Source organism: Amblyomma americanum, chromosome 2 (genome assembly GCF_052857255.1).
Source record: "Amblyomma americanum isolate KBUSLIRL-KWMA chromosome 2, ASM5285725v1, whole genome shotgun sequence".
NCBI classification, from domain to species: Eukaryota; Metazoa; Arthropoda; class Arachnida; order Ixodida; family Ixodidae; genus Amblyomma; species Amblyomma americanum.
The window spans coordinates 25624584-25642707 of NC_135498.1; the positions used below are offsets into that span (position 1 = coordinate 25624584).

General features: G+C 46.8%; 1 protein-coding gene across 16 annotated transcripts in view; it reads right to left on the reverse strand.

The window, feature by feature from the left end:
- Window positions 1-654: 654 nt before the first annotated feature.
- Mi-2 (chromodomain-helicase-DNA-binding protein Mi-2 homolog) overlaps window positions 655-18124 on the reverse strand; it is a 63416-nt gene continuing 45946 nt past the window's right edge. For 7 of the 16 annotated variants that reach the window (XM_077653529.1, XM_077653528.1, XM_077653526.1 and 4 more), the window contains exons 27-31: window positions 17363-17987; window positions 12900-12994; window positions 11514-11855; window positions 7561-7656; window positions 655-2217 (exon numbers count right to left, since the gene is read on the reverse strand). In XM_077653529.1, coding sequence (XP_077509655.1) covers window positions 7586-7656; window positions 11514-11855; window positions 12900-12994; window positions 17363-17987 — 1133 coding nt within the window. In that variant the 3' untranslated portion in view covers window positions 655-2217; window positions 7561-7585. The remainder of the gene's footprint in view (window positions 2218-7560; window positions 7657-11513; window positions 11856-12899; window positions 12995-17362; window positions 17988-18124) is intronic. The other 9 variants (XM_077653530.1, XM_077653527.1, XM_077653522.1 and 6 more) reach the window with 2 other exon arrangements.

The window sequence follows — 18124 nt, forward strand, 5'->3', positions numbered from 1 at the left end:
AACCACTCGCACACAGAACTCTACAGAATGGAAGCATGCAGAGCATTTTGGAACATGACATTTTTCAGAATTACTGCAAATTTGTTGAGTGCAGCTATGTTTTGTGAAGTTAGAATTGATGAAGTGTCATTTTGTGTTTAATGTCACATTCAGAAAATGGCTTCACCATGTGCCACAGAACTTTAGGCCACTATAACATTGCCAAGCTCCTGCACATTTATGCAAAGTATTCTCGTTAAATCAAGATTTCGCATAAAATTGTTCTTTGGGCTAGAAGTTTTATGTGAAATATGAGCTTTATGAAACTTATCGCAAGTTCCTAAGGCAAAGACGCACTAATTAATATTTATGGCCATGGAGTAACGGCAAAGTAACATGCGGTACTTTTTTTCAATAACGCTAACGCGTTACTTTTTTTTTTTGTAGGTAACGTAGGGATGTAACGCGTTTCCTTTTTCTTAGCGTAATAAGTAACGTATTTAGTTGCTTTTTTTCGGTAACGCCTACAGCACTGGCAATAATGCCGTTGGTTGCGTGAATACCGTAAAAATTGCCTGGGTTTCAGTAAAACGCCGACTCGAATGATTGCAGTGCTCTACACTGGAATGACCACAGCCACATGAACCGCAATGAATAGTCACAGCAGACAAGATATATCATAGAAATGATGATCTTTATTTTTGACAACTCTACACGAAAGAATGGCCGCTACGGTACCGAACAAAATTTTTGCACATGAACACCTGCACACTTATAATATAAGAAGTTTCATATCTATGCTCGCACAGTGAAAGTTACAAACCAATTGCAAGAAAAACAATGATGAAGCCAGGATGAACACGGCAAGATAAAGACAGTGCATTACCGATTTTTTAATCATGAGATTGGCAGGTGTTTTCCATGAGCATCGGGGAAAAGCCTTTCACTGCAGCATCTCAATGACGATGAGTACTGAAAAACACCGCTGGAAATGTTCGAACAGCAATGTTCTGCAATAGCAATAAAACTCTTTCAAGAGTGTCAGTGGTCTACACTGACTACATCAAATGCCCTCCCCAGTTTTAAGGAACCAACATAATTTGCTTCTCACAGCAACTTGAGAAGGCAAGACTCAACAGAGAAATGACCCAAATTCTAGTAAACTGTATTAGAACCCCCGATCGTTTGGCCTGCTCCTTGAAATCGGCAAAATAAACGCATTCTGTGTATGCAGCAGGCCACAACTGGCCATGGTGAATGACAGGCTAAGAAACATGCTGACTGTGCTAAATAATAATAATAATAATAAAAAAACAACAAAAATGGCACCATTCAGAGCCAATGATTGCGTATTATCTTATTGTACAAGAAAAACCATGAGACGACACGACTGTGATGAAAGCTGGTGACACGCGTCTGCCGGCTTTCCATAGGAAGCAGGGCACAGGAAACAATGAGGAAAAGCACACACCGCCGCACAATTTGCGCCTGACAAGAAGACACTGCACAGAAGAAAAACAAACGTAGATGGGCCAGCTAGGACAACAAGGGCATATCAGGAAGCAAAAGACAGCAGCCCCTCCCACCCCAAATACAAAAATACTTCTCGTCGATCTTTGACAACAGCTGGGGTTGGCAGCTGCGCCTGTGTCGCGATAACTCCCACCCCACAATCCCCACACCCTTTCACAAGCGCACATTTTAATAAAGGCAACAGGACCAGAAGCGAGGAGAAGGGATTTTTTTTTTTCCTTTAAATTTTGTGGACAGATGAGAGCAACACACTTTGGTTGAGCCAACACCTTCCCCAAGTGAAATGTCTTTTCACAGTTTTTGTTACCTCTAGACAAGGTCGTAAACAGCAAGGATTGGCACACATGCCATTGCCCAAGTGGAACAAAATGAGTTTCCAACACGTTTTTTCATCCTGCTTACCCATTGACAAGGTCATAAACAGGAAGGGAAGGCAATCAACATTCCCAAAATTAAACAAAACGTCCTTCCAAACGTTTTTTTTTAATTCTCCATTCTCCTTAACCCAGATCAAAACAGAAAGGGGAAGGGGTGGCACACACACCGCAATAAATGAGGAAGAAAAAACAAGGAAGAAATCAAATGATGTGTGATTGATCTGGATGCTGGAGGTTTGGGAATCCGTCGGTCACTGTGGGATAAGAAGACTTGTTTGATTCTTGTTATCCAAGCTGTACAAGGTCCTCTCAGTTGTTGCTCACTTCTCTGCAACAATACAAAGAACACCACACAACTGAGCTCAATATGCACACACTTCTAAAGAGTGCAGATGCAAGCAAAACCATCCAAATGATGAATAAAAAAATAAAAAGAAATCAGGGGTGTGCAAACATTCAAATTTTTGGATAGTTAAACAATCTACCTATCTGATAGCGATTTTGCCAGTATGGAAATAGCTGGCCATACCAGACAACAGTAGAAAATACCCCTTTTCTGTGTTAACTGCAGTCATTAGGAGATCATCTCTTCTGAAAATGCTCAAGTTGAGAACATGTTGCGGAGCACACAGTGCTTTATTCCCGCATTCAGTGAGCTCCCTTGTCAGGTCAGCACTAAGCCGAACAATCCCATTAACTTTCTTTACTGAATACAATTAAGTTAACCTATCGACTGCACCCCTGTTATACAACTGCTCCTCCCATCTATCTAACACCAGACTTGAGATTATAATTTATAATAGTGATAGCTGAAATAAGAGGCAATGAATTTTTTATGTGGCAAAGAAATTTGTATTTTTGTGGTTAGGTTCCGCGAAAAAGTTTTAAAATATAATACTGTATAAACTATCAGTACTCAAATATTTGTGCACCCCTAAATAAAAATAAAAAAGATGTGGACGGCGCTAATCACCTGAACAAGAATGTACAATGTGATGCAATACTACAAATATAAAGTGGCATGCAAAAATTTAAAGTCAAAAACTGGCCCAAGTACACATTGCTAGCAGCTATTTTTCATTTCGAGCATAAACTGCAAGCCATTCAATGAGAATCGGCAACCTATCTGTGCTGAAGGTCAACACAGAAATTAATGAAGCCAACGACATACCAAGATTAATACACACGTCTATTTTCTATGCAGCTAACTTCCACTGGTTGGACTTAGTCCAGACAAAGAAAATACAGTTCAAATTAACAGAAAATATGTCTGCACATTGTTTAGTTGCTTGAAACATACCGCAGTGACTACTGTATGCTCAGAAGCACATCTCGCAAAACTGATTTACCAATACTAATGTGCACTGTTATTGGCTCATGGAGAAACATTATGGACAATGCCACTCTTCAGTCCCCACACCTCACTGGCATCGCATTTAAGTATCTCCGAATACTTAATCTCGTTAATTACGAAAAAGAACTGCAATATTCCACCAATAGCCTCCTGTGCGTTAACGCATGCAGCCTTTCATGCAGCGGCAGCAGCACATGAAAGAGCCACAGGCACCAGTGAGGACCTTCAAACATTAATAGAGTCACCTATACCCCCAAAATTATTGCACACATTAAAATGCATATTTTTAGTCAAGCTCGGAACCAGCACACATGTATTAGAAAACCCAGCTAAATGTAACCAAGTTTTTAAAAAAAAGAAAGTTCCCTAGGCCAGGAGTTCTCAAACTTTTTTTGCCTCAAGGCGCTCCAACAGCTGTCAACCTCAATATGTGCCAAGAACCCCTCCCAATTGGGCATCACATCTTCATAGTCGGTTGGTGCTGATTGTGAATAGAGCCAGCGTGCTTTCTTTTTCAGCTGTTTCATTCACTGTTGTAAGTATTTGTTCGTTTTCTTGCTTTTGCAATCAGTTTTTTTATTCACTGCCCACATCTCACTAACCTCAAGACAAGAGCGCAGAAAACTGCAGTCATAAAACAAACTTTCCCCCCTATTCGCGCACTTGACTGGCTGGGCTGTGCACAAGATCAAGCGACACCTTGTACAGCTTTTATTGCCTATTTGCCGCTCCTTACTCCTGCATCAGCGTTTTTTTTTTTTTTGTAATTTTGGCAGATACTGCCTTTCTGGCCCAGATGGGCTTGCCGGTGGCAAAACTTCGGCCCAGCACTGCCGAAGCCATCGAATCATCTGCAAAAACACCCAATGAAACATGCACGCGTTTTTAAAATTTTTCTTGGCTGGGCTAGCTTGGCGTTGCGGCCTGCACTTTCAGCAGCCACGTGCACGATTGCATGTAACATGTCCCTTCCACACCATCTAGACAGCGCTTAAACATGCATGCAACGGCACAGCTGGGCGCAGCAGTGCCTTGGCACGCTGGCAAGTTTGCTGGGTGAGCCACCGTCGCCAGCGCTCCCGTCAAAACAAACGCACGGTGCCGTGCTGCGGACGGCACCGACGCCAATGGCACGAAATTGAGGAATGCGCTAAGAAAAGCTAATGCTCTAAAACGAGTTTCAACAAACCAGAAGTGTCCCGGAAGGTGGGGAAGAGGCCACTGTGGGTGCTCATGGACCCCAAAAAAGCAGCCCGTGGAACCCAGGTTGAGAACCCCTGCCCTAGGCAAATGCAACCAACTCGGTGTTGCTGACAGTTGTGTGACCTAGTCTACAGTATTTTTTTTTTCATTCTGCAATGTTAGTTAAAATAAACTAACTTTTTAAATACTGGCATCAAGTGTCAATTCGAAAGTTGTATATCACCTTGAAAAAAAAAAAAAAAGGACTGCTGAATGGTTGCAGCAAGGTATTGCTTATGTGGTATTTTTTTTCGGCCCTAAGAGAAAACTTACTCCATGCACCATGGCAATGCCAAGAAAGGCCAACTTCGTATATGACTTATTTAGTGTTTGGCCAAAAAAATTACCGTTAGCTTAGCTCGGCTATGTCAGGATATACATAGTGAGAGGTACATTTCCCTGGCTGAGCCTGTTGTTCCTGTTGACTGACGTCTTCCATAGGCTCCATCTCGGCGGCTGTGCGCAGTCTATTACGCTCGGCAGTCTGGCATCTCCGTTTGGCAAGCCGTTCCTCTCTCTGTTCGGGTGTCTCTGCTGCTCTCTTCGCCTTCTGACGCTCATTCTCTCTTTGTTGAGCAGCCAAGTGCCAGGCGACAACCTCTGGATCGGAAGAGTTAATCTTCTCTTGCCTATACCGCCGTTTAGCAGCGGCTGGACTCTCCTTCTCTGCATCAATGTCAAACGTTGTGATACAGCCGCCCATTACATCTCCGCCTTTTATACGAAATGCTGTGCATGCGATGCGCGGTTCGTGTGATAGAGTGGCGTGCGCCGAGGCGGCGACGAAGTGCACGCCGCACCTGCTGCTCCTCTCCGGTTGCCATGGTAACAACGCATGCGCACAACTGGCCTCTCCAAACCACAGCGAAATGCTCGACTGGTAGCCAAGTATAGCTCTAGCTACAAAACATGAATTCTGCTGTGGGATAGTAGCTCACTCACAATGCTCCCCACTGTATGCAAAATAAACCCTTTTAAAAGTCCGTTATTCACTTCTGCATTATGTTTGTTGCGAGGAAATGCTAGGAATCGGGCACATACTGACGTCAGCAAAGCATGTCGAAAAAAGTCATGCTCTTGCAACTAAACCTACATTTACGGCCATTCACAAGCTTAGCCGAATGCGCAGCTAGCACTTCCCAGCATTCCTGCGGTGGATGAAATATCGTATTTACTCGAATCTAGGCCAGCCAATCAGTTCGGCCGGAATTTCCTCCCATGCCGCAGCAATCCAGTTCGCCACTTGGCTAAACGAAGCACGCTTGATGCACCCGGTCGGCGAGAGCTGGTGGTCCTGAAGCGTCAGCCAGTCATAGTGCTTCCGCAGCCTATCCTCAAAGGGCTTGTTGACTGCAACGTCAAGCGGCTGTAGCTGGCTCTTCATTCCTGTGGGTATCACCGCAATGCCCGAACCGCCTTTTGAAAGCACTGGCTTTACGGCATCTGTCAAGTGGCCACAGTAGGAGTCGAGAACTAGGAGCAACTTTCTGAACAACAGGGCCCCGGCACGATGTTGCCAAACGGTCTTCACCCAATCTTCGACTAGGGCACCACTCATCCATCCATTCTCTTGTGCACCCACAATGACGTTTTTAGGGAAAAACTCTCTGGATGGAAGCATTTTCCGCTTAAAAATGAGGCAGGGCAGCAGTTTTCGCCCGTCGACCATGCAACATAACATCACGGTAAGACGCTGCTTCTTATACCTGGCAGTTCTTACTTTCACCTGTTTTGCACCCTTCTCATTGACTGTGTACGCCACAGGCATGTTGAAATACACTGGGGTCTGATCGGCGTTACTGAATTGGCCTAGACTGTACTGCTTCTCCAGCCGCTTCTTGATCCCAAAGTGCTGAAATGCTACCAGCTTAAATCAGCTGGCAGATTTTGGCATACAGAAGTCCGCAGTCTGAACCCGAAACGCTTCATAAAATGCGTGACCCAGCCTCTGCTGTCTTTAAATTGGGTCCATGGAATGCCTCTAATGTTAGCGACCTCCCTCGTCTTTGCCTGTATTATCTCCATCACGGGCATCGCACCTTCCCTTTGCTCTCTAGCAAAGGGAAGGAAAGCAAAACTTCCCTTTCCACCTCGTGGTGTTGCTCGCTCTTGGGTCCAGTGAAGGCCATTCATTCGCTTGGCAGCACAGTTGAAGAGCTCATTCCGCTGTTTCCGCCACCGGCGCACATTCTTCGCGTCCACGCCAAAGTCGCGCTGGGCTTGTAAGCTTGAACGAACACAAGCAGGTACGGGACGGCGAGACCTTTGTTCGCAACGTTCGAACAAGCCAGCACCGACAAGCAAAATGGAGCCTGCAAGCCTGCAAGCTGCTTCAAGCTGTGGCCATTAGATGGCGTTACGTGTCTAGCGGTTGCGGGCAAACCGCATCCTCAAATCTAAGCCAACCCCCGACTTTAGTTACTTTTTTTTTTTTTAATACCGGCCTAGATTAGAGTAAATATGGTACTGCAGTGCCTCTTTTCACTCTAGGTAATTTTGGGAAGCCCTATGCCTCTTTCTGACAGTTCTTGACAGCCTTCCTTCAGATCACTACTCTCCTTCATTATGTCGGCCTCCCATTCCTGGCAGCATGAGAACAGAATGCCGCTATTCCTGACCCGAAAAAAAGTGCGCTTATGTGTGCGCCAGCAATAACACGTCGCCATTAAGGAAAATGAAGCATAGTGTACTATTATAGGCGGGGGACACAGGAGTGAAACATGTCACAATAGGTGTATCCCCATAGCTTGAGCTTTATAGCAACACAGGGGAGACAAAAAAGCCTCACAGACAAGGAAGCAGCTAAGTACAACAAGTGGTTGAACGCCCCTCTAAAAGGGTGTACACCACACCACCTAAACACAGAAAAAAGCAGTAAAAGAAAAACTGCGTGCTCACAGTGAAATTGGTCCATCACTGATCACACGAGACAACAGACACGAAACAGTAAATGCCTGTGTGCGTGACACACAACGAACACTGACTTGAGCGGACATGACAAAAAGAAAGAGAAAACAAAAAAGCACTGTGCATGCCCACGCAGAACACAAAAGGAAGGAGCAAAGCATTTCTTACATTCCTGATTTAGCCGTGAATACGACTAGTACTGACCCCTGAATGGGTGTGGGAAATTGCCTGCCATCAACGATGCAGCTGCCCCACCAGGAAATCCTGCAGGGTAAAAACGCAGGGGAAAGCTCTGTCAGTCGCCACAGCGATAGAAAAAAAAAAATGCAGCCAGCAAAGTTGACATGACAGATGCTACCTTTACACTTCAATGCACTGTCGCATGTCTGAGTCCAAATGTAAGGGAGAGAGAAAAAGAAACAACGTATGACATAAGTCAAAAGCAACTTCTCCAGGCCTCCCTTGAATGCAATGCGACACCCAAACTCTGTCAAGCAGGCAAATTTGCAGTGAGTCCTACTTGCTAATCCAAAGTACCTGAATCTTCAAGCAAATGCTGGGCTTCCTCATATACACGGCGCATGTACTGTTAAGACTTGACGTGCATGGCTAATACTTTCAATACTTTTTCTGGCCACACTGTTGCCCCTCCACTGGAAATTCGAAGGTGCCATTGTACGTTTACTGTGCATTTGTGTGTTGAGGAAATAGAATTTGTATAGGAAAGGGCTATGCAGAGCCCCTATTAGGTGCCGACATTCCATTCCGGCTACAGAGGCAACGCGCCGTTCACGCAGTGGCTGGTTCACTTTTGCGCCTGCAGTTCGCCCCAGCTCGCACGTCCGTCCACAGCATACCAACAGCAGTGCAGCCATCAAGTACCAAGCTCATGAAAGCGATACCTGCCCGTCATCTGTCCACATAGCTATGAGATTTAGAGTCGCGAACCATCAGCATGTGCACAAAACTGCTGACCCCATCATCCACCATAATGGTAATTAAAAGTTGACGTAATGCGATTGTTAAAGTGATTTTTTTTTATTTTTCGGACATTTTTGCAGTCCTCATACTCAGTTTCATACATCAGATGCAACATTGTGAAAGGTATGGAAGTAGTCTGCATGAAAAAATAAAGGGAGGCGTGTTACTGGGCGCTTGTTTTGTGGCCGAGTGGACTAAAGCACGAGAAAGCGACCGCGTGTCGTCAGCAATAAGAGTGCACTTAGCTAAGATCATGGCATATGTATAGTAGTGTTAATAAGCCTGCAAGCATACCATTCACTAGTTTTCGCTTGCCATAAAGAACGCACTACTTTTTGATCGTGGATGTAGGCAGTGCAAACAACAGCGCTAGCTTTCACAGCATTGCACCTGTTGTATGGAACTGAGTATACCCAGCCCGAAAAATCGGTCGTCAAATGTACTCTGATCTCGATGGCGTGCCACTGACACCACCATACACCAACCATCGGTGCATTGTCAGTGTCGGTACAGTGTGACAAAAGCAAAGGCAATACAGAAAATGCATTCACCGACAATCTGCCGACTCGTGTCAGCTATGTGTGTGACCATGCCTTTAATGTAGCAATCATGCACCACTTGCTCCTAAAGCAAATATTGAATATAGACTGCTGTGAAATTTTCCCTTGTAACTGGCAAGCAAAGACGGCCCGTACATATACAGAAGACAAGCAAATGACCTTTTGGCTTTTGCGATGTTTTATCTTGTGCAATGTGCCTTAAGTGTGCCCTGCCGCATTATAAATTTCAATAAGTCAGCTCTGATTAGTGCAATATAGCATCGATACATGTCTTCCTGCGCTGTTAAACCATGAATAAATTTCATGCACTGCAATTTGGATTTAAAATTATGCACAGTTAAGAGCAGCTTACACTAATCATCTACTCCAGTGACGTATTTGTACATCATTAGCATAGTCTTTCTTCCAACAATAGCCAAATTGGAGGCGAAAATTTTACTTCAGAACTAAATGCTACCGCACATTTGAACGTAAGCTAATAAGATAATCGTGGAAAACTCCATATGCTTAGATGCAAATACAGCCTGAAATGTAACCGCGGCTGGCAAGTTCTGCAGGTGGCCTGATGTACTCTCGCAACAGTGGCACCTCTGGTGGGCAGCGCTGACGCTATATGAAAATCCAGTGGGAGTTCTGTGACCAGAAAAAGCACTGATAGACTCTTCTAATACCGACCCTGGCAAAGCAGAAAAACAAGAACAAATATTTTGCTCAAAGGGCAACAGAGCAGTAGCTTCCACAAGCAACAAAGCAACATAGCCTCAGAATGTCACCAATGCAATATCTACAGATAGTGCGTGTTAACACTGTCACTCTAAACTACAGCACAAACATGACAGATGCAGAAATCACTAGCTGCTGGAACAGAATATTTGCACTTTAACTTTTATTGCATTCAACAAAAACACCCAAGGCAGAAGTATGCAGAAAGAATTTTGTTAATGAGGAAAGGAAATCGCAAGCTGTCTTACCAAGATCCACATCACATGACACGAAAAATATGCACTGCCTTTCTGAAACCAATTTTGACAGTGTGACGTCCCCCCCACATACACTTTTGACTCGCATAAAATTAATGGTCATTTCACTTATAATGGGAATTACACCATAGTAAGAAATGGTACTGGAAAAAAAAAAAAAAGACCGTGAACAGGTTTGCAATTGTGATTGTCTTGTTAAAGCAACAGATTTTAAAGCAGTGATTGCAAGACAAGTAACAAAATACCGTATAATCTCGTGTAAGGATCGCACCTGTGTACGGGCCACACTCCGTTTTGGACATGATACTCGAGGAAAAAATGCGGTTATAATTTTTTTTAATTTATACATTTTTTAAAATTCGTATATAGGCCACACCTTCAAAATTCACACAGGAGTTAAAAAAAAAAATCGTGGTCCTTACACGAGTTTACACGGTAAGCAGAGTAATGGGAGGAGGTCCCACAGAGAGGCTGACAAGTGTTGCCAGAATAAAATAAGTCACAATAACCATTAAAAAAAAAATGCAAGGCAGCTGGTGTGCCAATTTGTGTGTGAGGTGCAAACAGAAGAGCAGGAAGAAATTAAGCACACATGTGGCACATGCACAGACATGCCATGCATGATGCCATTACAAAGAAGAGACTGAAAAGTGCAGAAGCAAACAAAACAGACAACCTGTATCCAGAAAACCACATGCAAATGTTGCAATGTTACACATGAAATGTCTAAAAGAAGAAAAAGACTTAAGGTAAAAAAAAACTCACTAAATCGCAAGTTTGCAATGTGAGAGCACACAAGGCTTGGCACTGTAAGAAGTTACAGGTCGCAAGTCAGGTAGAGCATAAGAGCACAGTAGAAATGAGCAGAGACAAGAGAGCTAAGCAATACAAAGTGGTGATGAAGCCAATAGCCAAACCAAGAAAACATGCATGCTGCTTCATGTGCAATCAGCAGCTCAGACAGACCACTCAGGCTGGTCCTCCCAAACCGGACAACTACACTGAGCACTGCCTAGAAAACGTGGAAGCTTCACAAGCAGTTCGCAAGTTAACAAACACTCGAGACAGATCCGCAAGGCAGGCAATCTGAGGAATCAGGCAGGTTCAGTAAAGAAGACAGATGGCTTGCAGTCTTGCAAGCGGCAGGCTGATGGGAATACCAAGAGAAGGCAAGGAATTTCAGGCAGCTTGAGCAGGAATCACAAGCTTGGCAAAGTCAGGAGCAGGTGCAAGGTAAGGAAATAAGTGCATCTTGCAGAACAGTAGCAGTGTCAAGCCTTGTGTCATCTAAGTGACGAGGTGGAGGTAGCACTAGAAAGGACGCCTGGGATCGGTTGAGGCTGGAAGGAACATTGCATGTAGTTCCCGTAGCACAGTAGCACGGGACAGGTTGCCTTAGGAGAAGGCCACCAGGGGAGACAGGAAGATAGGAAAGGCAGTGTTCATCATGGCATTGATTGTAGCAGCAAGAAATCGAGTTGGCTTGAGGGATGGCCAGGAGTGGGGAGAAGACAGCAAGGAAAAAGGAAGGGTAATGGTTGTCACGGCTCCGAAGTGGGAGGCGAGGACGAGGTGGAGGACGAAGAGCTGTCAGCCTGACCTGAGGCCTGGGCGAGGGCCGACGAGCTCGAGTAAGCGGCAGCGGCCGCCGCTGCGGCGGCCGCAGCCGCGGCAGCGGCGGAGGAGGGTCCTGCAGCGCCCGGAGGAGGTGCCGCGGCGGCAGCGGCAGCGGCAACAGCGGCCTGCGGGGCCAGCACAGCGGCGTGGGGGCCCATGGCCGCCATGGGCGGGGCGGCCCCCGGCTGGCTGGCCAGCCGCGACAGGATGCCTCGCTCGGACATCTGCAGCCGCTGGGCCACCGGCGGAATGCGGGCCAGCGTGGCAGGCAGCCGGCTCACATCCGACTTCATGTCGCTCAGCAGCTCCTCCAGCTGGTTCAGCACTGGCAGAGGTCCATCCAGAAAAACAAGTTGAGCAGGAAGGGTGGAAAAAAGGGAGCATGTTAAAACAGCTGCACCCACACTCCACCAATGCCTAACATGCTGGATAGAAACATACAAAATCTGAGCATCTTCTCCAGCTGTTTTTCAGAGGCTTTCAAAATGAAGGGTTTATGGTTTACGGGGGTTTAACGTCCCAAAGCGACTCAGGCTATGAGGGACGCCGTAGTGAAGGGCTCCGGGAATTTCGACCACCTGGGGTTCTTTAACGGGCACTGACATCGTACAGTACACGGGCCTCTAGAATTTCGCCCCCATCAAAATTCGCCCGCCGTGGCCGGGATCGAACCTGCGTCTTTCGGGCCAGCAACCAAGCGCCATAACCACTCAGCCACCGCGGTGGCTTTCAAAATGAAGCCTATGCCTAGGAGCCCTGATGTCAGCTAATGGCAACATCTTACAGCCTTCAAGCAGCCCTCAGCAGTTCATTCATTTGGCACAAGTGCATGCCATAATCAGCAGACTAAAATTTTGAATCAACCAGCATGGAAAATTATCAATAACACTGTCTACACGAAACATCCCTCCAGTATGACAAATGAGCTGCAATTGAGAAAATAACTGTGAGCGTCTGCCTGAATTACCATAGACTTTTCAAAATCTCTACAAAGCGGATAACCACTCTCAAGATCCATATCAGTGCAGCCAAAGAGCCACAAATGGAGGATTAACTGCAATTGTTATCTCAGAAATTCACCGCTCCTTGAGGTTTAGCCCTAAACATTGAAGACTGTACAGTAATCGAGTTCATCACCAATCCGGCATGCTACACTGTCTGCCAGCTCTCATTAGCTTAGTTGGAAGAGTCACTGCTCTAGTTTAATGTGGTTCCAGCTTGAATTCTCCAATAAGTTGACATCTGCAACTAGTACCTAGACTCAATCGAGCTGCATTGGGCTCAGTCTCCCTTCATTAGGCCGAATAAAGATTAACGACTGCTGCCCATGAGGTAAGGGAACAGGCCAAGCAGCAGGCACGAAACTTACCCTTATGGAGGACAGCATTTGCCGGCTTGTTCCCTGCAAGGGACTCTTTCGACAAGTGCTGGTGCGATTCCGCAAGGCACTCGAGCTCCGCAAACCTGAAAGCACAATACGGTGAGGAGTCAATAAAAATAGAGAAGAAAAAAGCCCAGACCACCTCTCAACAGCTGAAGCAACGTTTCAAGTAGCTGCCGTCGTTAATCATTCTAGTTACTTCGTCATGGCACTATAGATATGCTCATCTGCAAGCTTCTGAAAAACATGACAACATGAACTGGGAGCAACAACAAAAAAAGTGAAATCAAGAACACGAGAAATAAACAGTGTAAATACCAAAACTAAAAAGCAAAAAAAAAGCAATCAATTTGTGTAGTTAGGCCAAATGCAAATTAGGTGCACCAGCACTTCGGTTTTCATTTCAGTTGAAGCGTTTGGATCCACTGTTCACGGATGGAAGTTGTTCAGATAGCGATAATGGGGTAATGCCCATATACTACCACGAAAATTCCATTGTTATAACCGGGTTGCACGAAAAGAAGCATAACAACTGCAAAGAGGGGTCACGGACGGCAAGTGACATGCGAGCTCCGCCGAGGCATCGTTTTGGTGGCACCGAAAGGGGCATTGTAAAAAATACGAGAAGGTTGCTGCGGCTGCCTCTCAGCTTGAAAATCCCTTAGTGCCCGAAATGAAAGCATTTAAATAGGGCAAAATAGCTTGCACTTCTCACTTCTTTGCTGAAACAAACCCATAATAGGCGAGTTTCGACTGCTTCACGGCAATCTTGCTGATGTCTTTCTAGAGGGCATCCAAATGCTGAACATATCCGAGTGAAAGGTTTTTTGCAAAAATGAAGTCCCGCAGGGACTCAATCATTCCTGAGGCCTCCTGATGAGACACAACTTGCGCTGGTGCCGGTTCATCTTCGTCATCGCTGCTGTCATCGTCTTCCGCTCCGGTGACTGCTGCAACGATCCCTGGTCAGTCAATTCTTCATTTGTCGTGACTGCATCGTCGGCGTGCAAGAATTCTTCAAGCCACTCTGCGTCGCCGTCATCACCGCGCACCGTAGACCACAGTTCTGTAATCGCTCCATCGGCAGGAGCTTCGCGACACTCCGCGTCACTGATATCCCCGGCGAAGCCCCTTTTTGGAAGCAATTCATTTGCAGCTCGTGAAGCAGGAGCCAAAGAAAGCGGGAAAGATAGGGCAGCCCACGCTGAAATGCCGTGACGCGTTTTCAACGGGCGGCGCACCCTCAGAATGGACTGCTCCCCACGCGGATACAAAAGCAACAAAAGGAAGCGCCTCCCTACCCTCTCCACCTCTGCCCAGAGGAAAGTGCCCGTCTTTTCTCCTCCTCCGAGTCATACAAGCTACTCCGGCTCACCCCATGCGCCCTCGCCTGGCCTTGTATGCGTCGTCACGTGATCTTTTCGCAGCCGCTGTGGCCGCTGTGCGGGGGCCTCCGCATACGCGCGCGCGTTTTATGAGCCGTAATTGTAGTTTGGCTGGCGTGGTAGCTGCGTTTGCGAGTTTTTTTTCTTCGAGGGTTGGCTCCAAATGACTACATTTAATTGTTATAACCGACAATCTAGTATGATAGCATTGTTATAAACGGTTTATTTTACCATAGAACACATTGCAAAGGTGACGGTGCCGTGGCTGTCTATTGCTATATCCAATATATTGTTAAAAGCGGTATTGTTATAAGTGGGTTTGACTGCGCGTGCGCACACACACACACACACACACACACACACACACACACACACACACACACACACACACACACACACACACACACACACACACACACACACACAGTAATCCCTCATTATAACGAAGTCAGCGGGACAGCGAAAAAATTCATTATAAGCGGTAATTCGATATAAGCGACCACCTGAGAAAAGCTAAAGCAGTGGAGCTGTAACTGCACCGCAGCTGCGGTGAACTCAAAATACAATGCAGGTATTCAGTGAAGCAAAACTTTATTCACTTGCAAAAAAGGCAGTAAGCTTTGGCTGTTTCAAGTTCTTACCGGGTGCGTGCAACCCCTATTCTAATCTTACTAAGCACTGCAAGAGGCCGTGGCCGCTGCCCATGCATTCAGCCTTCAGGGTATTTCGAATCGCGAAGGCAGTGGCCATTTTTATGGGGGAGTCACGGAAGACAACAAGAGTATCGTGCTGGAAAGAGCCACAAATGCCGTGGCTCGAGTCTGAGGTGTTTAATATGTTCAAAAAACTTTTAGCCGCTCATTGTGGGCACGCAGTGTGCTCATGAAAGCTGAACGGTTTTGCAGTAGCGGCTTTGGATGATCACTGGGCAATTTTTTCCCCCGAGGTGTGCAGCCATGAAGTTTGCAAAACGTCAGTTTTTCGGCGCACCGTTATCGACGACACTGCTAATTCTACGGTTCGAGTGTCGGTGTTCGCGCAGCATTACGTCCACGCCGTTGACAAATGTCTAGGAAGAAAATTCAATGACCCCACCAAGCATTTAGACCATTTGTCTAGTCTGATGGCGTGAATCGAGCACGACCGGCTGAGAAAATCGGAAACATCATGGTTGCAAAGACCCGCCATGTTGACAGCCTGACTCGCCGCTGGCGACGCTCGGATTTTACGTGTTTTCGGCAAGTTATCGGTCTATTTGCGCCGTCAAAAGTGCAACGAAGCTAGGGGCGGTGTTTTATATTAATGCAGGCCAATTATGGCGAGCGGCGAGCAAATTCCTAGACGGGCTTCCCCAAAGTCGTCTTCCTGATTTGTGAACGTAGCTCATCGCGTCGAACATGGCAAAGGGCATGCGATTAAGCAGTTGCTTCTGACCAGGCAACAGCCCGACACCTGCGTTGTTCACACTTGCGAAAGTGACCTGCGGGTCGCCTTATCGTTTGAAGCGAAAACCAGAAAACTCTCGGGAATGACGTTCACACGCTTTCGAGCGTTTCGTCTGCTTTGGTCGATGTGAAACGGTTAGGCTTAGCGACGACTACGGCAGCCAGGGACTCGATTCGTTGCCCGGCACGTCCGCAATCGGCGTAGTTGCAGAAAGCTCAGCTCACTCGCCGATTGGTTCAGCGGTTTGCGACTCGCAGTCGCAATGCAGGAAAATCTAGCAGCAAGCGACTGGCCTGCAACTGTCGCTTTTCGACCAAAACAGTCGCACAACCTCCGTGACTCGCAAGTGGCAATGGGCCCATAATCGGAGAGACACTTCTTTTGTGCTTTCTGGCACGTTTCGAGTGCAGAAGTGCTCTTTAGAGCGGTAAAACTTTGCTCATCGAGCGCACTCCATGGAATGGTACGGTGCAAGTCTGCCGCCCGCGATCTTTTCACCACTCTTCAGCATTCAAGAGACCACGATTTCCTGGCATCGCAAAGCATCAGGATAACTATATTCGTGTGGATTCTATCACGGGGGTCACCAGCGATGCGACTGAGAATGAGATTAACGGTTCGGGCTGCACCGTGAACTTTGGCACCTTCCGTTCGCACTGCTGTAAATAGCTGGGAGAACTTGGCACCCGCTTGGTACCCGTTACTATGCAGGCCATCGGTCGTAGGTTTAGTACTTTCGTGCCACGTTCTGTGCCCGCATGAGACTAATTCGCTGGCAGAATTAATTTGACACTGCATGCAGAAAAGGGTCGCCCCTGCTCTCCCTTTTGCTCTAAGCAGGTCAAGCTCTTCGTGCGCTTCGAGTAATGCGGCTTAAGATGCATGCATTTGGGCTGGGAATTGAAGAAATTTCGGATAAAGCGATACTTTGAGTAAAGCGATTTTGTTATAACAAGAGATTACTGTATATATATATATTGCCCGCTACTTGGTTGAATGCCGATGAGTGAATTACTCCCTTATTACAAATCTACACCACCTTGGGGGATTCCCCTAAACATCTGACCAAAAAGTGACTGTGTTGCTGAGACAATGACAAATGGAGTCCTTGATTTCTTCAGCCTTCAGTACCACACAAAACGGCGATAGTGCAGTGATACTAACAGTGTGCGCACCATTCATTTAAAACGTGAACAACCCTGAGAACTTGTGCCTAAATAGAACTGAAGTTACTACACACGATGGTTTCACCCATGTCGACTGGGCATTATGCAAAGCGGGCGATGCTTCACATTCTCCCACCTCAATAGAGTTCATCGTGCTGCTTTCCAATTTTGGCAGTCCTTATTTGTCAGAATAGCACTGCGTGTGGAAGCAACAAGCCAATCGTAGCCAAAGGAGAGTTTACTTGACCAGGTGCAGTTAATAGAATTCTCCCACAGCCCTTGAGAATTCCTCCTCCACTTGTGTCCAGTGTAGAGCTGGGCTTAGTGTTCCCTTCAAGTGTTCCCTATAGAGCCAGCAGGAGTTACTCAATTGATGCCTGCAACAGATGTTGCGTGCACTGAACACAGTTCCTCAGCCAGCTATCGTTTTAAACAAGAAGGTTGCTGCACACACCTGGTGTTGAGCGCCATGGCCGGATGGTTTGGGTCCTGCGTGAGGTTGAGGTAGGCTGCCCTGCGCAGCTGCTCCTCAATCACCAGGGCTTGCTCCAGCAGCTTGAACCTCCTGGCCAGGAACTTGTTCTTGATCTCGAGAAAGTTTCCCTTGCCCACGTCCATCTTGAAGGGCTCGTTGATGATGCTGAAGGCCACGTCGTTCTGGATGTCCTGCCACCGGCCATAGCCGTGCTTCACTATGCCGGCCAGCAGCCAGTAGTCGTGCCGCCTGTGCCAGATCTCGTACTCCCGGCCCGGCACGGCCGCCCGCTCCTCGTTCTGCCATAGCGTGTGCAGCTCCGTGAAACCACCGTCTGCTATGTTAAACATGAACTTGCGTTTGGCCAGCGGCACGATGGGGGTTGTCGTCGTGGCCGCCGCCGCTGCACCTACTGCTGCGCTGGGTGCTGTTGTCGTGGAGCTGCCTTCACCGCCATCCTTCTTTTTCTCGTCTGCAGTGGGCTTCTTCTCCTCCTCAGTCGACTTGGAAGCTTGCTTTACGTTCTCACCTTCTTCAGGCTTAGACGTAATAGTGGAAGTCTTGGCCTCTTGCGGGACCTCTTCTGAGGGCTCTTTCTTCACCACTGGAAAGGCATGAAAGAGCCACGTTACACTCCAAGATCCCATCCAATCAGCATGAGCTTTAGAGACAAGTCAAGATGGCCATTCTACCATGCTGGCACTGAGCAGTGATTGGAGCATAAACAGGCAACTAACTATG